This window comes from Mytilus californianus, unplaced genomic scaffold (genome assembly GCF_021869535.1).
Source record: "Mytilus californianus isolate M0D057914Y unplaced genomic scaffold, xbMytCali1.0.p SCAF_1, whole genome shotgun sequence".
Classification (NCBI taxonomy): Eukaryota; Metazoa; Mollusca; class Bivalvia; order Mytilida; family Mytilidae; genus Mytilus; species Mytilus californianus.
The window spans coordinates 55,401,942-55,428,873 of NW_026262581.1; the positions used below are offsets into that span (position 1 = coordinate 55,401,942).

The window sequence follows — 26,932 nt, forward strand, 5'->3', positions numbered from 1 at the left end:
ACATGGTCAATTTTAAATATCCAACATATTTTCACATGACTTTAGATTTTATATTTTCAAAAAGGAATAAGCCTTTTTACGGTTATTGCAGCCATATTGAAAAGGGGCAGATTTTCATAATGGAAGTGAAAATGCTTTAAAAAATATGAGAAGACATCATTGAAATAGAACAGTTGCTTGGTAACATGCATAGGTTTTCCCAAAATTTCTAACTATTTCCAACTCTATCCAAAAAATCTGCCCCTATTCAATATGGCTGCAGTAACCATGAAGTGGCCTATTGATATTCTATTAGTCTCACAATTGACCTAGACTTGATATTGCATGTATGTTTTGATTTTTTTCAGTGATAAATTATTTCCAGTCCTTGGTTTTGGTGCTCGTCTACCTCCAGATGGCGTTGTTTCTCATGAATTTGCATTAGTAAGTTGATAATATTTTTATGTTTGATGTAAGAAAAACTGATGAGGGATGCATACTGTAAATTCAGAAATTTTTGCATGCATATATATTATTGCGATTTTTAAACAATTGACAAAAATGTGAGGTGAATTATTTGGATTTCAGAAAATTATACGGACAAAAAAGCAATCATAATTTAGAATGCCAATTTTCATTTTTGCAAAATCTATCCTGTCGCAATTTTAGCAATTAGTATCTTCATTTATAGCTCACCTGGCCCAAAGACGAAAATAATAAACGTTATAATTTCATATGAATTTTTTCATGCATTAGACTATTACATATATAAAAATATGAAGCAATATTTTTTTTTTCAGAATGGTAACCCAAATAATCCTTACTGTACAGGTATAGAAGGTGTTTTAGAAGCTTACAATAAAGCCTTACATTCAATACAGTTATATGGTCCTACGAACTTTGCTCCATGTATCAATCATGTGTCCAGGTAAGTTCCATTATGAAGTACAGTTGACTATGTTTTGTCCAAATCTTGAATAATCAGAAAATGTAGTACAAGCTTGACTTTTGTATTAAAAAGAGAAACAGAGAAAAGTTTTGCTTTCTGAAAAGGAATACCTCTTTTAACGAAATTGAATCCCTGAAGGGTTTTGTTCAGCCAGATTTTACTGTAGTTTCTTATATTGTTTACATTGTATATCACATAATAGATACATTCTGTTTAGTCAAAGACTCTAGCTGATGTTTTTAATATTTTTTGAATTACTCCAATCATCTACAAAAATAAAGTTAAAAAATTAATAGATTGATTTATTGATGTTTGCTTAACATCCAGTGGCAAATATTTCATGCATTTTCGGGACGAAAAATTTATAGACTCTAGGTTCCTAAAGGTTTAGTTGATTCCATTTTGTAAGCAGTTCGTTGTTTTGTATGTGAAGAATATAGTGTATAAGTAAATTACAGTTATAAAAACAAAATTTTGATAAATAAGCAAAACAAAAGTACATTTGGTATACAGCTGCATTACCATCAACGCATCTCATCTATTCACAAAATATGAGGCCAACCCACTCAGTCATGCATTAGTTAATTTAAAAATTATGTTTAAAAACTTTAATTAACTTTATTTTGTGTTTTTTTATGAAAAACTATCTATGATAAAAAATTGATATACAGTATGATTGTACATTATCATCTATACTCATTTTCACTCAGAAAGTAGGTTTTCACCCCTTAGTAATATGTCAGACACTTTTGCAGTCCAAAAAGCAGAGGACAGTGTTTGAAACACATCTGTGTATTAACAGTTTTATTTATAACTATACCTTGCATTTGTTTGCAAAATTGGCATCGTGCACTTGATCTACTGATGTGTGACAAAAATTTTCAGTTACTTAACATAGGTGTTTGATTTTTCTGAGGCACTTCAGATTCTTCCAACACCTACTGTCATAAAATTTATTGTATTAATGTGTGAAAAGTGGCATTTATAACCAACAAAAATATCTATTTTAGGTTTGCTGAAGCTAAAGCAGGAGGAAGTGACTATTTTATTCTGCTCATTGTAACGGATGGTATTATTACTGACATGCCACAAACATGTGAAGCAATAGTTCATGTAAGTGTTTACATAAGTGTCATCTACCATTTAAAGACAATTTTAAAATTTTAAAACATAACTTTCTGTAATCATTCTATATAATTGCTATTTAACAGATGAAAATGTAGAAATGGTACAAATTGTAGTGATAGAATCTTGAAATGATGTTTTATATGTAGGTAGAACTCTTATTATCTACCAAAAAATGTAGTGTTTTATTGTGAGATCATCGTACTTAGTTAATTTCTATGATGGGCAGAGGCTTTACATGGGCAAAACAAGAAAAGAAAAACAAAATTTGATGTTGTTATGAAATTTGACCAATTAAGAGAAGAGAACAAGCCTTTTTACATCCATGAAAAACTTCTTGACATGTATTTTTGAAAAGTTTAAAAACAAATTTATTGTCTATTCATATATCTTACATAAAATTTAACAATGCACACATTAAAATTTGAATGTTATTACTGAAGTTATGCAAACAACATGAAATTAGAAAAATCGATCAGGCAAATAAGAAATAATTGTAATAAACTACATGGTTGTTATTTCAGGCTGCTAGTCTTCCAATGTCCATAATTATTGTTGGTGTAGGTGATGCTGATTTTGAAGGTTAGTTTATACAGATTTAAGAATTTTTAAATGAACATGGTTCATTTAGAAATTGAAAAAAAGGGATTCAGTTGTAAAATTGATATACCCTTGATTTATCTGTTTTTTTTTGTTGGTTTAGGATAATTGAATTTGCAGTTTTTGTCTCACTAGCAACAGAATGTGAGACAAAGGGATTACAATCAGGTGGCGTTAACAAAGTTAACCTTTTTGAATAAAGCATAATATTTCAGAAGGTAAAAGACCTGGATGCTTCATACCTTGTATGCAGATACCTTATGTTACAAAGCTTCTGTCTGTCATATGTCCATTGACCTTGACTGCTTTTTCATGGTTCAGTGAATGCTTGAAAAAAATGTCAACAAATCTTAGTACCCATCAAATTTTAGTGAATCCACTGAATTGATATTATTACTAAGAGCTTTTAAATTTTTGTGGCATTGGAGTCCAAAATAGATGATGGAATTTGTGGTCGCTTGCAAGTTTCAGAGCTTTGAGATGTCATCTTTCATGTTTTTTTTCTGATTCAATCAGGAATTCTTTGAACGTATACCACATTGATATGTCTGCAAATTAATTTGGAATATTGTTGTTTAATACTGTGCATTAGTGATAATAGTATTTTTATATCATTTTAGCAATGGATATTCTAGATGGAGATGATGTAAGGTTATCATCAAGAGGAAAACATGCTGAAAGAGATATTGTGCAGGTAAAATATAGGTTGTCAGTCTTTCCTAACTAATAAATAACTGAATAATTGATAATGTAATGACGATAACTTATTGTTCACTGATCATTAAAATAATAAATGATGAGACAATCAACTTAAAACAATTTTGGTCAGTGTAAAGCAGGATATTTTCATGACATTGTTATTGTCTTGCCTGCAACACAATTCACAGAACGCTAGACACAGGGATTACAAGAGAGCAGCGGCAAAGGTGTCAACAATGGTGGCAGTGTAAGCTATTTGTATAAGGCTTTATATTTCAAGGGATAAAGGACCTGGATGCTTCACACCTAGTATACAGATGTGTTATGTTACAAAGTTTTAGTCTGTCATATGTCCATTGCCCTTGACCTCATTCTCATGGTCAGGGGATTGCTTAAAGAAAGGCTGTCTGGCAGGTTTTGTCTGACCTTGACCTCTTGTTAATGGTTCATTGGTCAATGTTAAGTTTTTTGGCTTTAGTGCATTTCTCAGATACTGTAAGCAAGAGGTCAACTATATTTAATGTATTGAATGGTTGTAATGTGTCATGATATCAGCCAAAGAGCTGAAGACTTGAGGTTTGATATAGACTCTGGGCATACATCTTATATAAAAAATGACTCTTCATATGTTTTTCCTTCATATATTTCCACACAGAAAAAATATTATTTTGAGTAAAAATGTTTGACTTGAAAAAATATCAATTACAACAATTCAAATTTACTGTAAGTCAACAGCATATGCAGTTGGTAATGTTTAATCACATTTAAGATAAATTAAACTATATAATCAGATGTCCTTTCATTTTCTAGGGATTTTAAACTGATATTTTTGTATGACAAGAATTTATTTATAAATTTAAGACAGACCTGTTAATCGGACTCCTTAAAAAAAGATAGTCATAATCACAGTTTGAATTATTGCTGTCAAATTTTAAATTTTATGCTTCAAATATACCTTGTAATTATCATTTCAGTTTGTTCCAATGAGAAATTTTACTGGTCGTCAAGGAGACAGTCCTGCAGCTCTTCAGGCTATGTTGGCTAAGGAGGTACTAGAAGAAATTCCTGACCAGTTCTTGTCGTACATGAAAACACGCAACATCAAACCGAAACCACCACTACAGAGGCAACTGACAATATCATCAGTCACATCTCTTCCAGCATCCGAGCAATGATTTAGACTTTTGTAAAAAAAAAATCCAGGTCAATGAAATAGATCTTAAAATGTTCGTTATATATTGAAGTATCATATAAATAGTGCTGGTCCTGATTTAGTGCCATTTGATCTTGATCCCTCTCATATTAGTTCAGATGGTGGTGATTTGCAACTAAGATAATATAATATGATTTTGAAGGGATGAAAAAAATATGTTTTTATTGTAATGCATGAATTATAGTCTATAGTCATATTTAAGTGAGCATATTTGAAAAAAATTCAAGGCGAAAATTTACAAAATAAGGTTGTCACATATTAGTTGTTTAAATATCTAATGCAGACTACTAATATTGTATTTTCATTAAATTATTTACAATGACATGGGCAATTTTTCCCCCTTTCAATTATTTTTTACTTTTTTAATCTACTAATATATGTGGGGTATATGTCAATGAAACAACACAAAAAAAATCCAAAAGACATTTTTAATTACATTTTGTTATAAAATTAATATTATAGATATTATAATAAATGAAATGAATATTATTATAAATATAATAAGAAATATTGTTATTTATTTATTTAGTCCTATTTAAAGTATATGAACTGTATGGTGCATCAAATCATCTCTATTGATAGAGAAATGAAGTATAAAATGGATCTGTAGATCAGTCAATGATATTTTTTGCAATTTTCTAAATATTATTTATGTGCTAAGTTTTTGTTATAAGTTAGTTACATAGGTCACATATATGTAGACTAAAAAGGTGCATATTTGTAATAGAATTGTCATTTAAAAGAACAATCTTAATAGGTGTGCCAAATAATAATGTAAATTTGTACAGTTTTTGAATATGACAAGAATTGTGAACAGATAACCAAGAATTAGATGTTTGTTTGTCGATTTCCTTAGAGTTTCCTGTTTTGTAATATAAGATCATTTGAATATTATCATGTGTAAGCACTTATTGGTAAGACAGTGTTTTAGAGTACCTATTTCCTTGTCAACTAGGAGCAAGTTTAGGAAAAGTGAAAGTACTGAAAAATCACAGCAAATGTTGATTTTTGAAATTTTAATTATTTAGCTGTGAGAAGGAATAAATTGACTCTACATGGAAACGACAGTCAGCAGTATGAATTTTGAGAAAGTTCAGAACAATGACCTATAAATTAAATAGCTTTTTAAAATGTTTTAGGGCATTTCTTGTAGTCTCAGTTAATAAAAATTATATATTTCTTTAAAGGGGCATAAGCTACAATTTACACCAAAAAATAGAATATGATTCCATTTTGTTTCAAGTATTCATAAAAGTGGAATTTTTATATAAAATTCGTTACAAGCAGTCAGTTTGGCTCAATTATTAAAACTTGCAAGTCAATAATTTAACCTCTTTGAATCTGTATTCATGTGACCTTCAGTTTAACCCCTTAGCTGGAGATTCGTTACGCATGTACTTGGTGTGTTCAATTGTCAAAAGGAAAAGAATGTCAAAATTGAAAGTGAAACAAGTGTAAACCATTTTGTTGTCTAATTCAATCCACAAAAAAAATCAATCAATGATTAAAGTATTTTCTAACCTATAACATGAAATCAAACAGACCTAGAAAAAACCAATTGCACGTGATGGATATCTATTTATATTTATATCTATATCAGGTTATATGACCGTTGGCAGTCTTCAGAGGTCATCTCGAAGGTTAAGATGGTGTCTAGACTAAAATACACACGTTATACATGTAATCAAGTCCATCATCGTTAATTGTTTATTTCAGACTGTTCGTAATTTGTATATACCAGACTGTTCGTAATTTGTATATACGTTTTAGTATGTTATTAATCAAATATGAAAATTTGAGTCAAAATTGGTGAACATGAATTTGACAGCTAATGCCCCTTTAGCATTATATTTGTGTATAAATTGTATAGAAAATTTTTAATCCTAGATGAATTTGCGTAAAATTTTGATACTATTTTACATTTAACAAACTAAAACTTTAATAAATGTATAAACTTTGAATGAAAGCATAAGTTTCTTATAACAAATTATAATTATTATCCAAAATCTTTCATCATGCTATGCTACTATTGTGTTAAAAAAGAAATCAGTTTTGTAAATATGATGTGTCAATGATTAATAAGGTTATTGTGTGTTAATTTTTCAAAATATTTTATAAAACTCATATTGATGTACTGTGTGTCCTTTGTTTAAATCTGCTGATTTAATTATTCACTTTACAATAATCAATGAATAATTGGAAATGGGTTGATTTTTATACCATCAACTAATTTCTAGATAGTATTTACCATACAAACAAGCCCTTATTAAATTACCCGGTCATTAAACAGCTACTAACAAAGGTTGTTAGGTTGGCAGACAACTGAGTTTTACCTATTCTTCAGACATCAATCAAACTTTTTGAAGTTGTTTCTCATGTTTAAATGGTAATTTAAGGAATTTATGATTGAGTTTGTCAAAACAATGTCCAGACTGAAATATATATTAATAAGGATTTGAAGTGAAAAATAAGCAAAAACATGTTACTAACATAGGCCCAAAAATAGAGCATGTGCAAAGGTATGCTTATCTTAATCAGTATTTACTGAAAAAAGAATGTGAAAAAATTGAGGAACCTTGACAAAAATTTTCACAGATTTCATAGATTCCGTCTCTGTTCCAAGGGTAATCACTTTTAAGTCAACATCTGGTATATAAAAGTAATAATAAAAAATGCAGAACCTCCCCATCAAAATACAAGCTACAGTCAGTTTACAGAACCAATGACTTAATTCAAATTAATCGATTTCATTTGTTTTGTCTAAATTTCTTGCCTGGATTCCCCGGTGGTTACTTTTGTTGAGTTGAATGTCTTAAGTTATGAATACAAAAGAACTTAAAAAAATGGAATTTAAAAAAAGTGACTGCCTGACTCAAGTTATTTTTTTGAAACCCTGTTATGTATGTTGATATTTGTTTGTTCCTACCTCTTTACTTACACAATTATAGAGAATCAGTTTTCTAATTTTGTATTCTTATTTGTTCTTTATTGTAAAAGGACCAAATTTAATTTATTCATACACCATTTCATTTCTGTGTTATAGTTTTAGTTTCTTTTTTTCAACTCGTAACATTTAGGTTTTGAATTCGCAAGCATTTTGTCTTCCAGCTTCACTGAATATACCTCATTTGTTGAAGTGTGCATCTGTTGCATTTAAATGAATGCTTTTTAAAGACGGTTAGAATGGGGTAGCCTACATGACAATTTTTTTAAAATTCCTTTTAAAATAACATAAACAATGAACAGTTTTATCATTTTGATGCTTACTGTAGCTCAAAAATACAATCCGATGCATGATGATAAAATTTTAGGCTTTTAGGTTAATCGTATTGAAAATGAGGTATTTGACTCTTGACTATAAAGGCTATTTTTAGCCTCTTTAAAAATGTTATCAGTAATATATCATTAGTATTTATATCAGCTGTTAAACAGGTTGTTAATTTTTATAATGAGTCACACATGGTGGTGAATTTCATGGCATATGCAATGTTGTTATGACTGTTACTTAAAGCTTTATCAAAAGTGATGTTTTTACAGTTACGGTTTCAGAATATTAATCTTACACTTTAAAGGGCATTGTGATCATTGTAGATTAAATGCTATGTAAGTGTGAAAAAAATACCAATATTTTTCCAGAAATCATTTTTCAATAGCTAAATTTCATTTTTCAAAATAATAACAATAAGATTATTAATGTTAGGGAAAGATATTGACATTTGGCAGAAAAGCTAGCAATTGTAGTGAAGAATGGAAGATGAGCTCTTAGAAAATATTTATTTGTAGTAAGGTGTGTAGTGAATGGGAACCTTTCTAATTATGTCACTCTTCTAATTAATATTATTGTTTTGTTTATGTTAGTTCCTTTGTATTTGTTTCACATTCCAATTTCCAAGGTTGTACCTAGCTTTTTTCCACGTCAAATGAAAATTTAATTAACCATTTTAATTTTCGGTTGGATTTTATGTAGTGCAATGCCAAATTTCAATTTTAATTGATTTTATTCAGGGGAAAGGGGCTCTTATTATTTGTAGTCAATAATATGAAGGACTTAAAACTAAGAACATCCATGACACTTTTCAGTATTTTATTTGTTTGTTGGGGGTTTAATGCATCTCTTTATAGATTCCCTCTATTTCATGGCTGTCAGTTTTATATTGCTAACTTATTGATGGTTTGTCAAAAAAAAGAAGAAAAAATGGCTTGTGATTGAGTTTGTCAGTAAATTTAGTGTACTGTGTTAGTGTGACAACTAACTGGAGAAAGACTTTTAAAACACCTTCCAAAGTGGTGATTGTCAGATGTAATCAGTTAACTACTTTGATTATATAGCTAGACAACCATTGTGAAATCCACTGTCTTGGTAAAGATTTTTTTTTTTAAATATTATTTTTTAAGGTTGTAGAGAAAGTCATATCATTTTAAACAGTGTTGTAATAGACTAGATTGATTATTAGGCTTGATACAACTTTTTAGATTCCTAAATTTCAGATGATATTTTGGTTATCAAACTGCTATTCGTAAACAAATAAAGACTAGCATTCACAAATATGTAACAATACGCAATACATCATAATCTATTTTTGGAAGCACTCATTTACAGTGAAACTTTTTTTTTTCTGAACAGAATTTATTAGGACTAACAATGTTGTCCATATTAGACAGGTGGTCAGATCATGTCAGAAATAATATAAAAAAGATGTTTTTAGACATGTTTTTGGTAAACATGCAAGTTTTAGTTTAAACAGGTTTGGTTGTATATCTATTTGAAGAACCATGCTTTTACTACATGTATAAGCATAAATTTAAACTACATATACTAATGTAGATCCAATTATTCAGATTTACAGCTTAGAGTTATTAAAGATTTTTGAAATAAAATCATATTCCTTTATTACTTCGTGAAGTTTGAATGTCAAACTTTAGTACTGTTTGTAGATGTTATTTATATCCACTCCATAATGCTCATCAATTCCTTTTATTAAAATAGTGTCCATTGTTATCAGTTGTGTGATTCACTATTGTAGAATATTTACCCTTATACTGTTGAATATCCTTATATTTTATTTGATTGTGTTACATTACCATACAATATTTACCCGTATACTGTTGAATATCATTGTATTGTTTTTATCTGTACAATATTTTAATAAAGTATACCAAAATATTGTGGAAATTTGTATTTTGTGCTTCTTCTTAGGGCATTTTAATCAAAAGCCAGCTTTTCAGATTGACAAAAATAAGGAGATGTGGTATGATAGCTAAAGAGTCAACTATCTATTAAAGACCATTTGGTGTAGCAGCAAAGCATCCACAGGATATAGAGACAATTTTGAAGTGTTGTATAAATCTTTTCCGGTTGGAAAAAACAGAAATACTCAGCACAAGCTTTGGAAGTGGGATGTGATTTATCTTTATAAATTCCCATGTAAATCAAGTATTTCATACTATATCTTTGATGTAGCCTGATCAACAGGAAATCTTCCACATCTGGAAACTGATATCTCTTGAAAGAATTCCTCTGTAAGTACAAAGCATCAAAACTGACCATGAAATTGCTAGACCAGGGACCAATTTCACAAAAAATTAGAAAATATACTCATTTAAGTCATGAATATTTAAGTATAACTTGCGATCTATTTCAATCATAATTGAGAAGAGCAACAAGAATATATAATGTTTTAAAATTTCAACTTTACCCGTGTTTTTTTTATTTTTTCATAGCTTTATTTTAAATATCTAATAATTATATTGTTGCTTTCAAATTTATTAAATTTTTTTGTACTATTTGCAGAACCATGAAAATGAGGTCAAGGTCAGATGAAACCTGCAAGTGGGACATGTACACCTCAAAATCATTCCATACATCAAATATAGTTGACTTATAGTTTAAAGTGTCTGTGATACATACTTGTCTACAGTCAGAATGTTTTTATCAAGCAGTTTCTAACCAATGAAAATGTGGTCAAGGATAATGGACATATGACAGACAGAAACTTTTTAACATAAGAAACCTGCATGCAAGATATGAATCATTCTGGTCTTCTTCCTTCTAAAAAATAAGCTTTATACAAATAGTTTACACAGCTGCTGGATAGTAATTCCTTTTTTATGCATTCTATGACTGTTGCAGGTGAGACAAAAACAAGAATGCACATGGTACATACCCATAATTGTAATTTAAAATACTTGTACAATGAAACGGTAAACAGGAAGATGTTGTCTGACAGATCTGAAAAGTGCTCAACTACTACAACTCATCGATGTCAACCTGCTAACTAAATATGAAGTCATTCTGTTTAGTAGTTTCTGAGAAAAGAGTGATGAAAAAATTTGTTGGAAGGACAGATGAACAGGGAAAATAACGCAAATATAAATTGTCTCAAATCTGTAAAACTAGGATCATTTCTTGTTTAACTACATCAGTAAATCTGAAAATCATGAAATTAAATCACTGCCTAGTCGGCTAGAAATGGGCAAATACAAAATAAAATATCACGAAAATAAGTTAATTTACAGTATTGTTTTTCTCAAGAAGATGTCCTAGATCATGTTCACTACTAATTTAAATATAAATAAGAAGATGTGGTATGAGTGCCAATGAGACAACTATCCATCCAAGTCACAATGTGTAAAAAGTAAACAATTATAGGTCAAAGTACGGCCTTTAACACAGAGCCTTGGCTCACACTGAACAGCAAGCTATAAAGGGCCCCAAAATGACAAGAGTAAAACAATTCAAACAGGAAAACCAATGGTCTAATCTATATAAAAAATGAGAAACATACACATTTATGAACCACACCAACAAACGACAACCACTGAACAACAGGCTCCCGACTTAGGATAGGTGCAAAACAATGCAGCAGGTTTAAACGTTTTAACAGGCGCCAACCTTCACCCTAACATGAAATAATGGTGTAACATTACAGTATAAAAAGACACACAATAAAATATCAATTGAAATGGCTTAAACACTGTATGTAAAAACAAGACTGATATATTTATTGCACATATATCATGATTTCAATTTAAATATCAAAGATGTCACTGTATTTCCAGTTTTTCCACCAAATTGGAAACTTGGAGTCTTTATCTTGTCATGCAGCTTGAAATCTAAAAAAAAAAAAATTGTACGAGTCATTATAGGAAGACAATTATTGAAAATCTACATTGAGACCACTAATTTCAGATCTTAAACTTTGCACATGCAGATTGATCTTCTTATTTAATATGTTGTTTCACCATAGATGACTGGTACATTCAAAAGTCAAAAAAGATGAAGTTATTTTAATGAAATATATTTCTTCTGTAACTATCATTCATCTGACTAAAAAGAGGTGTGGTATCTATGAGTCAACTATCATTCAAAAAAATGTTAGATGATAGAACATTATGCATGATTACCAAAAAGTCTTTTTCAATTTTTCATGTTTGAAAAAAAAGTTAATGTCTATACAGACTTAATGAAATATCTGTTGGACCAAGAACCCTGCCTTTTAACTTGTTCTTTTATGTTTAATAAAATGCTTCGCCGAGCGCAGCCTGATACAATCGCAGAGGTCTAACCCTGAACAGTTGGGGCAAGTTTGAACACAATATTCAAGCTTCGATACTGTCTGAATTTGGATTGTGATCAAATTTTTGACATAATATAGGTTTCTGACACAAAATAAATGTGGTCAAAGATCTTAAAAATTTGTAATGGGACATTTAATTTACCTAGTATGGTCTGATATCCAAAATCTAACAACATGGTTAGATTCAGCATATAAAAAACACCAAAAATTTAATTTTAGTTGAAATCAAACAAAGTTTAATTTTGGACCCTTCAAAACTTAATATGGACTAATATGAAAACAGGGCCCAAAATAGAAAATCTATATGCACAATAAGATTCAGCATATCATAGAGCCGCAATAATTCAGTTTTTGATGAAATCAAACAAAGTTTAATTTTGGACCCTTTGGATCTCAATGTAGACCAATTTAAAAATGGGGCCCAATAACCAAAATAGTAATACAAGGTTAGAACCCCCAAAAATTAAAGACTTAATTTAATCCCATTGAAATTGGTTAAAAGATTTGTATTTATTTTCAATTGAAGATTTCTTGCTATTGCGCAATACTGTGCTGTTGCACAATACTTAATCTGTTATATATAATAATTTACACACCATTTGGTGTGTATCTCCTGCCATATCAGTATTTGTTGCTTTTATATATAAATCAGAAACAAGAGTGCACACGCTGAAATGTCTCTCCTGTTTTACTGACCATTGATTTTATGTTGAAAGTCTTAAAGATAAAGATTTTACTACAAGTATCACATAAACTTAACATTTTTAAAGATCCATGACAATGAGGTCAGGGTCAGATAAAAAATGTACACCTTACAATTTATTCCATACACCAAATATAGTTGACCCATTGCTTATGGTAAAAACACAAAAACTTAATGTTAACCAATGAACCATGGAAATGAGGTCAAGGTCAGAACATACTGGCTAGACAGGCATGTAAACCTTACAATCATTCCATACACCAATTATAGTTGACCTATTGCTATTAGTATTTGAAAAACAGACCAAAACACAAAAACTTAACATTGACCAATGAATCATGAAAATGAGGTCAAGGTCAGATGACACCAGCTAGACAGACATGTACACCTAACAATCATTCCATAAACCAAATATAGTTGACCTATTGTTTATAGTACTTGAAAAACAGACCAAAACATAAAAACTTAACATTGACCAATGAACCATTAAAATGAGGTCAAGGTCAGATGACACTAGCTAGACAGACATGTACACCTTACAATCAATCCATACACCAAATATAGTTGACCTATTGCTTACAATACTTGAAAAACAGACCAAAACACAAAAAATTAACAATGACCAATGAACCATGAAAATGAGGTCAAGGTCAGATGAAACCTGCCAGTCTGACATGTTCCCCATACAATCATTCCATACACCACATATAGCTGACCTGTGACTTGTAGTATCTAAGAAATGGACCTTATCACATAACTTTAACCTTGATCACTGATCCATGAATTGAGGTCGAGGTCAGGTTAACCCTGTCTGATGGACATGTAGACGATGCAAGGAACCCATATACTATTACTCATAATAAGTGAGAAATTCACATGACAAAAAAACTGTAATTTTTTTTCAAGTAGCCACTGAACCATGAAAATGAGGTCAAGGACAATGGGCATATGACAGACGGAAACTTCGTAACATAAAGTATCTGCATACAAGGTATGAAGCATCCAGGTCTTTTACCTTCTGAAATATAAAGCTTTATACAAATAGTTTACGCCGCCGCCAGATAGTAATACCTATGTCTTGCGTACTGCGACTTTCGTCGCAGTCGGGACAATAATCAATGTAAAATGGAAAATTTTTGGGAAAAAAAATCCCCCCAAAAAATTTGTCCCCCATCTCAAAAAAAATCAGAAATTTTGAAGAATAAAAAATATGAACCCCCAAAATAAAATTTGAAAAAAAAATGCCCCCCCCCCCCCATTTTTTTTTGAAATTTTGAAGTTTTTTTTCTTTTCAGGAAAAATATACAATTTCAGAAAGTTCCATAAATTTTAACAGAAGTTATTTTCTGGAAACTAGAAAAATGCTTGTTTTTGGCCACTTTTTTGCCCCTAATTCCTGAACGTTTGGGGCAATTACCCCCAAACTCAATCCCAGCCTTCCCTTTGTGATATGGAACCTTGTGGTACAATTTCAGAGAGATCCATACACTTACACACAAGTTATTGTCCGGAAACTACAAAAATGCTTGTTTTTGGCCACTTGTTGGCCCCTAATTCCTAAACTGTTTGTACCATAACCTCCAAAATCAATCCCAACCTTCCTTTTGTGGTATTGAACCTTCTGGTCAAATTTCATAGAGATCCATTCACTTAAACTAAAGTTATTGTCCGGAAACCAAATGTTTGTTCGGACGACGACGACGATAGCATCATACGAACGCAAATTTTTTGCGGATGTACAAAAAATTATATATTTACACATGTATAGATACAAGAAAATAACGCCAAACACTTACTGATTCAATGATATTTATGGGATACCAATTTTCACATATTTTGTTGGTAAAGCTGAACCACAAATTCAAATGTTCAACATATACAAATTCCTCTCAATCAAAGAAAATTGGTACCTATGAAAATAAATGAATCCGTGGTACATCAATATTAAAACCCTGACACTTCCTATTTACAAGTTTTTTGCATACAAAAAATATAAGATATCTTCATACCTGATCCAAAGAACTCTACAAGCTGATCTTGTGTCCAGTTACAAGAGGTAATGATAAAGAGGCTATCATCGGTCATTAACCTCTTCAGTGTTTGGAGGTAGGATTGTCGTGCTGGTATTTCATCTGAAGGCATCAGACTGATGGCATCATAAGTACCTTTATCTACACATACTTTATATGTATGACCAAGACATGTGTATTTCTTGTTTGCATCATCACAAATCAAATCTGCCACCTGAAAAAAAGGTAAACATGATACTTATTATGGGGGTCTTATGTCATGTTGGATTGCAAAAAAACAGCAAATGGTCCGTCAAGATTTCAATAAAATAAACAAAAATTCAGTTAATTTCTGCGACTTTCATTCAAATGAAGGAAGTTATGTGATCTTATTTTACTAATCCAGAATATTTTTGATTGATTCAAAATAAAGTTTTCTTTACTCCACGTAAGACTTGAACAGAAAGTAAGACTGTCACAAAGAGAGAATTGAATAACAACACATCTAGTTATCCAATAAGTACAAAATCTAGAGTGACAGGGATGAAAATTAACCAATAAGATTAAAGATTTATCTATGAAGTAAAATGATGATAGAAGAGATAAACTAACGTTTTTACAAATAGATAAATTGCAGATTGTGTCAAGGGAGATAATCTCTTAAGAAAATAAATCAACATTGTGTTTCCAAAAGTATCATAATACATGCACGTACCTGAAAAAATAATAACTGATATAAAAGATGAAATTTCCATTTAAATCATTACATTCAACAAATTGTGACAAAAAATATTGTATTTCAAAGCTTGTTACAGGATTTTAATGCATTAAAAATAGTCAACATACTTGTGACAGGGGAGGTAACTGACTCAATACGGGACAACAACAGTTACTGTACTAAATTAAAAAGTATAATGCAATAGGCTGAGAAAGATAACACAGCAAAGAGTTAAACTTGAGTTGCAATAAGAACAGACAATAGATTGTGACAGAAGCTTGTATTGGGATTGCAATGTAACATACTTGTGACAGGGGAGATAACTGCCCAACAATGGAAAACAAATGTATTTAATTAAAAAATATAATGCAAAAGACTGAAAAAATAACTCAGCAATGCGTTTAACTTAATCAATCAATTGTGACAGGGGAAATAAATGACTAATCAATGCATTGTATTAATATTAAAACTAGAATGAAATGTGGATTATATTCATAACAAATTTTCTTAAAAGGAGATTGTGTACCAATTAAGATTCAGCAGATAATCATTAGTTGACTGCATGTATGAAAAACTATCAGAAAGCAAAAATTTATAGTGTGCATCAATTATCATATGACATTGAAAATGAAATCATTGTTACTAGGAAATTAGTTAATTTTAAAATTTGATGATCTGCATAAAAAAACTGTTAAAAATATATCATCAAGAAATTTTTGTTAAGAATGAAGAGAAGGGGCATTGAGTAATTTCAAAAAGCAAGATTTAAAATATTTCTGTCCAGTGTATGAGGTTTCCAGCAGATCTCTTTGAAGTGTAAATTATTTTTCTAACCTTTATAAATTCTAAATGATCTAAAAATGTATGAAAATCAACTGTGTAAAGATCATCAATATCCATCTCACCTTTCACGAGGAGTTGGCACTTTAATACAAGGTACATGGACAGACAGACATGGCTATTCCTATATACTCACCTAAAACGTATTTGCAGAGCGAATAATAACATCTACATAGCAAAAAGCTAAATTCTAAATACTGACATCTTGACTGATTGTAAAATCTGTAAACTGCTTTAACCAATCTTTGAACATTAATCAGCTTGATATTATATTATAAAAATAAAAAGTTAAATATCCTTACTTCATATTTTATATTTTCAGCATTATTGCCTTCAGCTATAGACTTGGCTAATTCTATTCCACCAGCAGAATAGTCCACTCCTGTCAAATTACCGTAACTTCTCTGGCTCTAAAGTATTAAAACAAATCTGTTAATATCACTTATATAGTTAGTGTATTTCATTTTATATCTAATATGATTTCCATGGCTTATTTTAAAATTGTAATGTTTATATTTTCTATACATGAAGATGATTCCAATTTCCTATCTTAATACAAATAAGGGTTTGATGGATAGTTAAAAATCAAGCTATCATTTGTTCTAGGTTTGGAAAGGAGTGTCTTATGATGTTTTCTTTTGATTGCTGACTGAATGATGTATATCCAACATACTTTGTTCATATAAATAGGGTATTCAGACAAGAGCCTAGGATATGTTTGGGGATATCCTCATAGACATTTTAAGCAAACCATTTTGTACTTGTCTGTTACAACTAAGTGTATTTTTCATATGCTTCTAGCATACTTTGTCAATTAGCATTTGTAAATATTCAATCTTTTTGGTCCTAATAAAAGAGCAAAAGTTAAAACTTTGAAGATCCTGACTCTTCCAGTACATTATTACATTTGAGTTTCAAAGATATATTATAACAAGTATGTAGGTACTGTAAATTCAGAAATTATCGCGACGTTTTTATCAATGCTAATAATGCGACTACTTTAGTATCGCAATAATAACAACTCGCATTCTGATATCAAATACATGTATCTGTATGTAGCTTTTCCTAAAATCACAATAATTATAAACTCACATTTTTGTTTATTCTTCAAAAATCACAATAATAAATGCATGCAATAATTTCTGAATTTACAGTATATTAGTATTTGTATCCTCATCATATAGAAAAGATACTGTTACACATTTTGCATTGTCATCTTTAATAAGAAATTTAGGGAAATGCATTATATGTAACTTAAAAGAAACATAAACCATGAATATTTTCAAGAGTGAGCGGTGATGTCATGTTTGTCAGTGCTGATAGTATTGTACTCTTGAAAACAAAAATTCTAATGATGAGAACAAATAACTGTGTTTGAAAAATTATTGGAGATTTGAATGATATTGAAGGAGATAATATCATTCATGACTTTAAAGAAAGTGAAAAGTATAGTAGAAATTTTTACTCATGTTAGTCATCAGTAAAGAAGAATAAAGTAAAACAATTTTCATGGACACGACAATAAGCAAACTACCAATTCTACAAGAAGCATTCCATTGCCACAGCCTAAATCTATTATGGAATTATCTGTTTTTATTTCCTCATTATCTTCAATCCAATCCAGTATTCTTTCCTGGCTATCCTCTCCAAACCTAGAATATTAAACAGGTATTAAAAGTTCTTGATTTTTTGGAATCTTTATTTTTACAACCTGCTGCTTCCATCAAAAGCATTTTATGGGAGAACTTAAAATACTGCTGTTTGCATTATTAATTCAAAAAGCTGGTACATAAACAAAGGTTGCATTTGTTACTATTTTGGGAATATCAGGGCCAGCTTATCATTTCTCATTCATTTGTATCTTTCAATAAAAGGGGTTTTTCTCCATGTTGAAGGCCGTACAGTTACCTATAATTGCTTACATCCACTTCATTTGAACTTTGGTGGATAGTGGTCTCATTGGCAATCATACAACATCTCCTTATTTTTACATAATGTTTGAATTTATTTCTCATTCAAGAAATAAAACAATATGCAAGTTACCTTCAAAAGCTTTGATTAAACTTTTAAAATATATTTGACATACATAAAAGTTTTGTTTTCATTTGTGTTGTTGGTTTGTCGGCTCAATCATCAATACTGAACATCTTCATTTATTGCCATCTTTTTCCTGGCTCTATATATGAATATCATAGTACAAAATGTATATCAAATATAAGTATATAAATATACCACAACATAATCCTGGTCCTATCAAAAGCCTACAAAAAGTGAACTTTTTTAAACCTATATTTTCCATAAAAATGTACCATATCTCTCCAACATCACCTATATCTTTAAAGGCTTCTAGTTCTATTTCATATGTGGAATCCCAGCTGAAAAAGAAATAAGAGGAAGCCAGTTTATCCATATGTATCAATATGAATGAAAAATGAACTGGTACATACATTCATATATATTATACTGGAGAGAACTAAACCAGCTGATCCTGCAACTTGATTGGTTACCTTGATAAGGTAAATGACTTAAAAAACCCTGAAAACAAAGATAAGAATCGTAATTACACTCCAGTATAATATAATTGTTATTCAGGGTTCTCAGGGAATATGGGCTATGGGGATATAAAATACTACCAGAAATTATATCCCTTGTAGAGATCCCAAATAACATATGATGCTATGATTTGTCTTTCTAATTTCAAACATCCATTCATTTTTTTTAATAACTTGTGTTGATGAGTTGTTAATTCTGTCTTTGATGTTCATTGCCAGTAAAGCTTTAAAAGATAAGGTATCATGATTATTCATCCAATAGATCACACTTATTTAATAGGAATATGCCATGCTTTGTACAAGACAAACAAATCAATGCAGCATTTAATGTGGTAACTTTTTTACGTATTAGACAGCAAGTGAAATATATAAAATAAATGGAGAATGTGTCCCCGTGGACACAGATGATGCCCCCGCTTGCATACAACATTATAAAGGGATATAACTCAATAATGATAAATGTGTATTATGTATAGGTTTTATAATGTTTGGTTGGGGCAAACTTAAGTTACAGAATGGAAACTAAAATTTTTGCAATTTTTTTATTTATAAAGGGCATAACTCGATAATGGTTAAAGTGACGCCATCAAAATTCAACTTGATCTGTGTTTTGTGGTAATAAGCATTGTGTATAAGTTTTATAACATTTGGTTGAGGCAACTTAAGTTAGAGAAAGGAAACTAAAAATTTTGCATTTTTTTTCCATTTATAAAGGGGCATAACTCGGGAATGGTTAAATTGACCCCACCAAAATTCAAACTTGATCTGTGTTTTGTGATAATAAGCATTGTGTATAAGTTTCATAATATTTGGTTGAGGCAAACTTAAGTTAGAGAACAGAAACTAAAAATTTTGCAATTTTTCCATTTATAAAGGGGCATAACTCTAGGACGGTTAAAATGACGCCACTAAAATTCAAACTTGATCGGTGTTTTGTGGTAATAAGCATTGTGTATAAGTTTCATAACATTTGGTTGAGGCAAACTCAAGTTAGAGAACTGAAACCAATTTTGGGAAGTATGTACAGACGGACAATGGTAAAACTTAATGCCCCCTCTGCTACAGCGGGGGGCATGAAAATTGTTTAAAGTTTGCAAATGTTTGTCATATTATCATTTAGAAAAGAATAACAGAAAATAATTAAAATATTTGAACGTTCAGCAGACCACACACACCAACCACTCGGAAATTAAATGCACAAACAACAATGAACAACATATGTCACCCTATCTTAATTCCCAGGCAACCAATTGCTCTTACTAAACAATTCTGTTAGCCTGGTTGAAAAGCAGCAAATGTCATTTTTTAAAGTCTTGTGCTTGATCCATCTTCGAAGGAAACTCACTATTGTTTCAATGTGGAGATTGAAAAAGTGGTATCACATGACATTTTCTATGTACAAGCCTATTTTTTACACAGGCAAATTAAACTAATGTAATATATTAAATAGATTTCCACTTCAAATAGTCAACCACACTACTAGTTTGAACCCTTCACCCTGATGAAAACCTAAGTCTGTAAGGTGACAGCACCCATATGTTGATGTTTTGATGCAGACGATGTTATACTGATCCCAACATTTCATTGATTTCTGACGTTATCACATGACTTTTTTGTGTAAAATGAAATCAGACATGGTAAAACAGATTATTACTGAACTTAAGTATTGAGACAAGCACACTACCATGAGGTGATAAGATGCTGGCTTTTTTTTTTAATACCAAATGTATTATTTTGATATGTATATAATATCTTTTTCACAATTTTTTTATTACATGTACATCTCTAACTGTTTTATAATTAATTATGAAACATTGAACTATTAATTAACTATGTGCTAACATCTGTTTTTGGCTATATTATATGTAGTGGGTCTCATTGGGGTCTTAGTGTGATGCAGGATTGGCCGATTTTTTTTGTGAGCATGACTCCTGAATGTAAAATTATTGTGCGTGAAAATGGGAAACAAAGACGAGCTGGACAAGTTAAATTACAAGTGCTATTATTACAGTGATAAGCCCGAAACAGGAATCTGACAAAAACAATAAGTGGGATCTGGGATGAGACCCCATATGTTTGGGCCTAAGGAAAGATTGATTTTTTCAACTTTACTGTGTTTATCCTTTTTAAATAAAAAACAAGAGGCTGTCAGAGTGACAGCAAACGGGATTTTCCTGCAGAGGTCGAACCCTGAACAGTTGAGCAAGTATGGACACAACATTTAAGCTTAAAACAAATAGGTTTGTGACACAAAAGGAATGTGGTCAAACAACTGAAAAATTTGAAATTGGACATTTACCTATTATAGTCCAATAATTTAATTTTGGATGTAACGCGTATTCTGATTGGCTGACGTTGTTTTGTTTATTAGCTCATAGACATTATTTTGTCATGTGACGGTGACGTCATCAACGTTTTTTCATGGTTTACTCAGGTTTAAAATGGAATTTAGAATTAAATTATAAGAAATGACTGTAATATTTTTTCTGTCTATGAAGAAATAACATCAAAAATGTGGTGCACACTGAATAACCCGCGTACAATATCCAAAATCTAAGTACATTATTAGAATCAGCATATCAAAGAACACAGGAATTCAATTTCTGATGAAATACCTATTAATTACACCATTTCTGTTCAAAGGGAAATAACTCAAAATAAACAAGAGACCAAATGACATAGAAAAAAATACTTATTAATTCCACCATTTCTGTTCAAAGGGAAATAACTCAAAATCATATACAGTTTTCTCCCCAGGGCCTTATAACATCATGGTAATGTGATGCTATATTTCTTGAATATGATGCTATCTGAATTGGTTTTCTTATAGATTATGTTATGGATGTGATGCTATAATTTTTAAAAACAAGATGGTATTTCAAATTTCCCTGTTTTCCAGGATGCTAAATGAAATATCTGGGGAGAACACTGATATAATAAAATTCACTTTTGCTACTGAAAGGTCTACAACTCAACAACGAGAACAGCTAAAATCAGGAAAATTGAACCTGACCTTCATTTAGTCACAGGAAACAACATATCTAAATTTTAAAAGATTTCGTCAAAGCGTTTTCATGTTAATGAACGGACACTGTTTGGCAGCCTCCCGCCCGCCGTACATCCCCAAATCAATAACTGATTTTTCTTTCAAAAATGATTATCGTTATTATTATCATTATATTACTATTAAATAGACAAATGAGGCGATTACCTAGTTTTTGCTTCTTAGCAGTTATATGGTATCATCCTGTCCAATAAGAAATATCTTAACAGATAGGTATAGGACCTACATTGTTTAATCATTAGTTAAAATTATGCTTATATTAGAACTTGTTTTCAGTAATTGCAAGTGCTCTTAAAAGGTGCCAGGTGTCTTTTGTCTTTTTGTTATTTGTATTTGTACTAAGTATCAAACTGATTTTTAGTTTGTTCGTATGAAGTGTTGTTACATCACTGTCCCTGGTTAGCCAAGCATTGTGCACTCATTTACATGTTAAACCTGGTCGCATTCTTTGTGTGTCTGTCCCATGTCAGGAACATGTAATCCAGTGGTTTTGTTGGTTGCTGTCTGCAATATTTGATTTTTTGTTCACGTTGTAAATTAAATCAGACCATTGGTCTTCTCTTTTTACATTTTTTTCCTATTTGGGGCCTTTTATACATATGACTTAATTGCTAAACATCATAAATTTTGCTCATTGTTGAAGGCCAGATAGTGACCTGTAATTGTTCACACATATGGTCTATGGATACTTGTCTTATTGATCATCATACCACATCTCCATATTTTTATATACACTGTTGAACACATCTTTATAAAATGCCTTTTCATTTCTGATTGAAGCAAAATGATACACTTTGATATCTCTATTGTCTAGATTTGAGACAATTTAGAGGTTGTCAGTCTTGTTGAAGGTAATATTTGACTTCTAGATGTCTTTACTTATTGTATTTTATTGGGTTTCTTTCTCATTGGCATATACCCCTTTATTCATATTTCACCATGCCTTAAAGTCATCAAGTGAATATGCATTACTTATTTCCATGTTACATGATGAAGTAAGCGTTTTTATTGTTCTTCATAGTGACTGTAGCTAGAAGGAATTCAGTAATTAAGAACAGGGTTTATACATTGAGATAAAACAGCTTATTTCAGTTGGAATTTGAAGGCAAAGCTGTTTGCTTATATACAGATCATTATAACCATTTTCAGCAATATTCAAATCAATTGTCACAACTTATTTCCAATGCTATTTGGTCTTACAAAATCATTAAACACTTTGAGGAAAAACTACTCTACTCTAAATCCAAAATGTGGATTAGACAGCACTAGCTGCAGAATTGTAGCTCTTAGGTCCTTTCGATATTTTTTGACAATTCGCGGACCAAATGATTCCAAATTGTCAAAAAAAATCTATAGAACCTAAGAGCTACGGTTCTGCAGCCAAGACAGCACTTAATATTACTGTAATTTGTACTTTGATGTTCATTGATAATGACAATCTGCATAGAACAATCTTGAGTTTTTCTATGAATGAGTTACACCGTTCAAGGAGTCTAATATACGTCCTCGGCACGGGTATAACTTTGACGTCTATGAAGACAACTCGGACTGCCAATTAGTCAACTTGGACCGTCTATAATGCCAATTCAAACAAGTATAAAATTAGACTATAGAGTTTTGGCTATATAAATAATTTAATGAAAAAGACTGTGTCTGAAGAGTATACAAATGACGAAAAAGACAACTCGGACTGTTTATGAAGAGACATCTATATAGACAATTCAATATCACAATTTTTAGACTTGGGACAATTTGTATTGACATGCATCTGTCTATTGTTGAAGATTGAATGACGCTCCCTTGATTTTTTTTATTTCTGATGTATGAAAGCTGTATGATTAAATGTAATGTTTTGGTAGATTCTATTTTTCTGCTTGACATATGTTATATCCTCTACTATTTTTAAAGGACTGTTATTAGTCCAAGCATACTCCAATTTTAAAATAAGACTATAACTATATAATACACAAACACGTCTTTATTTCATCAAAGAAATAATTTCAAGTCAGGTAACATTAGTAACAAGTATGTCATTTACACAAGCTACATATAAATTTAGCACTAAGTAAAACCCAAGACACACAAAATCAAAGAAAGAACTACACTTTTTGTGTAAATTAAGTTTTATAATAAATTGATAAAGATAAGTAAAAATTTGAATTCACATTAAACATTTTTTTAATATGTTTTGCAAATTCAAATGATATTATCAAGTAAAATATAACATTAAGTCATTTAATAATTGATAATCATTTATATATAACATGTATAGTTCTTTCAAATCCTTTTTTAATATTTTGTCTGAATTAATTGTCATTATAGACAACTAGTTGACTTATTAGTTGGTCTGATTTGACTCAGAGTTGTCTCCGCTTTTGTCCTTGCACTGGTTGACCCTTCATTGAACGGTACGAGTCAAATCGGCACCTATAGAAAAAGTCAAATCGGCACCTGGTTAAATCAGCATCTAGTCAAATCGACACTTATTTAAAGTCAATTCAGCAAATGATAATGCAACTGGCACTTATTTTATTTTTACCGTTATCTGTCATTTCTAGTTGAGAATAGATTTTCGTTTTATTTTAAAATATATTTTTTTGCAAAATTTCAGAGGTTTATTTTGTACATTTTAAAAAATTCAGCACATGTTATTAAGCTGGAAGAATACACAATAAGCAATAATCAGTTGGCTTTCTTTAAAAAACTTATGAATTTATCTATTACAAACAATAATCTGTTTATTGTTTTAACAATTTTCAGATAGATTTTGATCTTTTATAATTAAAAAAAAAAAGTAAACAAAGAAGCCATTACACAAGCTGTTGTTAAAAATCCACAGATGCAGATAAAAACTGATTTTACCATTGTAATTTAAATTGTTCTTTTTCATGAAAAACAGAGACTTTATGGTTTACTTGCAAAACATAATGTTAATTGTGGATGCCGAAATTAACCAATTCCAGATTTGACTAAGTGCCAATTTGACCAGGTGCCGATTTAACCAGGTGCCGATTTAACCAGGTGCTGAAGTGACTAGAATTCTCATTGAACAATCAATTCTCAGTACGGCTTACTGTGACATAAAAACATGTGACGTAGGAAATGTATGGGAAAGTGCTAAAGTCGTCTATATGAATTAATGTGCAGGAGGATGAAAAACTGGAAGAGTCATCAGCTTCGATTTCTACAGAGACATATAATACATATTATATGTCTCTGATTTCTATCATTCGTTGTCTAATGACAACTTTACCATATTGGCATCATAACAATGGAAGCAAGTTAACTCGTACCACGTAAACTCGTACCAAAAAAGTTAACTCGTACCAACGTAAACTCGTACCAATCAGAACTCGTACCACTGAAAACTCGTACCATTAAAAATATATTCAAAAATACGAATGTTTTATGATTTTTTTTGGTACCCAAATCCATTCAATGTTACTGATTTGGAATGATAAAAAAATTATATCAAATAGTGGTCAGTAAAAGTTTAAAAAAGAGTCTATTCAAGGGAGACAACAAAGCCAATCTGCCACGGTTTTCTCTATCCAATATTACACAATGAAAATTAGACGGTCATTGTAATTTCAAATTATATACATTTTATAGACTTAAGAGGTATTGAGTGAAATTAAAGTTATATATTCATCATTAAACACCATTTGAATGCATTTAAATAAGTTGGTACGAGTTTACAATGGTATGAATTTACCGTGGTACGAGTTAGTGTAAATGCTCTTTTGTTCCGACGTTGGAAAGTTCCGGGCGGAAAGAACTAACTAGCCGAAAAGTTTCGGAGGAACATATTAACTAGTTACTTTGTTCTTCCTCTGGTTTAAAAGTTCCACCGGAACAAAGTGACTAGTTGAAAAGTTCCAACAAAACATATCAACTAGTTAGATAGTTCCTTTTTGCCAAATTAGTCAAAACCGGAACTAACAAACTAGCCCAAAAGTTCCAACGGAACTTATCAACCAGGCAGAAAGTTCCATTTGGAGAATTGATGCAAAGTATAAGCGCAACATATTATATTTGAACCTTTCAAAGGGAAACCAAGATACTGATTACAAAAGTCAAAAGGAACTGATCAACTAGCCACAAAGTTCCTCTTTGGCAAATAAGTCAAAACAGGAACTAACAAACTAGCCCAAAAGTTCCAACGGAACTTATCACCAGTCACAAAGTTCCATTTGGAGAATTGATGCAAAGTAAAAGCGCAACATATTATCTTTGAACCTTTTCAAAGGGGAATAAACATACTAGCCACAAAAGTCAAACGGAACTTATCAACTAGTCACAAAGATCCTCTTTGTTAGGGTTAGGGTTAGGGTTAGGGTTGGGGTTGGGGTTAGGTTAGGGTTAGGGTTAGGGTTAGGGTAAGGGTTACGGTTAACTATTCAACTAGCTACATTGTTCCGGGACTTTTCAACTAGCTATTTTTTTCCGGAACTTTTCGACTGCTCTCGGAATAAAAACAACTAGTTGGAAAGTTCCATCGGAACGAAATAAGTAGTTGAAAAGTTCCGCCGGAACAAAGTAACCGACGGAACATAGTGGCTGTTACATTAGCAGTGGTAAGAGTTTGCATTGGTACGAGTTTTTTTTTAGTGGTACGAGTTGACATTGGTACGAGTTGACATTGGTACGAGTTTACAATGGTACGAGATAACTATAATTCGCCCAATTATAACAATTCATCAATTGGGCCATGTAATCAATAAAATTACAAAGTGACAACCTCCGACATCATAATGTTTATATAATACGCATTTGCTACTGTTCACACGTGCTTACTGTTCAATAGTGCCTAATGATGATGATTCAAAATCACGTTGCCCAGGACCTGACATGTCAACAACATACACGCGATATTGTCAGAGACCTTCCGAAAAAAAATTCCG

The 26,932-nt window shown here is 30.9% G+C and overlaps 2 protein-coding genes across 2 annotated transcripts in view; one reads left to right on the plus strand and one right to left on the minus strand.

The window, feature by feature from the left end:
- LOC127721760 (copine-8-like) overlaps positions 1–9,730 on the plus strand; it is a 28,895-nt gene extending 19,165 nt beyond the window's left edge. The window contains exons 16-21 of the mRNA XM_052228560.1: positions 348–423; positions 780–907; positions 1,939–2,041; positions 2,578–2,635; positions 3,274–3,347; positions 4,327–9,730. Coding sequence (XP_052084520.1) covers positions 348–423; positions 780–907; positions 1,939–2,041; positions 2,578–2,635; positions 3,274–3,347; positions 4,327–4,527 — 640 coding nt within the window. The 3' untranslated portion in view covers positions 4,528–9,730. The remainder of the gene's footprint in view (positions 1–347; positions 424–779; positions 908–1,938; positions 2,042–2,577; positions 2,636–3,273; positions 3,348–4,326) is intronic.
- Positions 9,731–11,546: 1,816 nt separating this feature from the next.
- LOC127721803 (EEF1A lysine methyltransferase 2-like) lies at positions 11,547–26,926 on the minus strand. Its single transcript, XM_052228605.1, has 6 exons — positions 26,826–26,926; positions 18,722–18,787; positions 17,947–18,064; positions 16,715–16,822; positions 14,855–15,089; positions 11,547–11,678 (listed from the first exon to the last, which is right to left on the minus strand). Exons 1-6 carry the CDS (start codon positions 26,879–26,881, stop codon positions 11,581–11,583), a joined length of 681 nt encoding a protein of 226 aa, XP_052084565.1. The 5' UTR covers positions 26,882–26,926; the 3' UTR covers positions 11,547–11,580.
- Between the last annotated feature and the right edge of the window lie 6 nt (positions 26,927–26,932).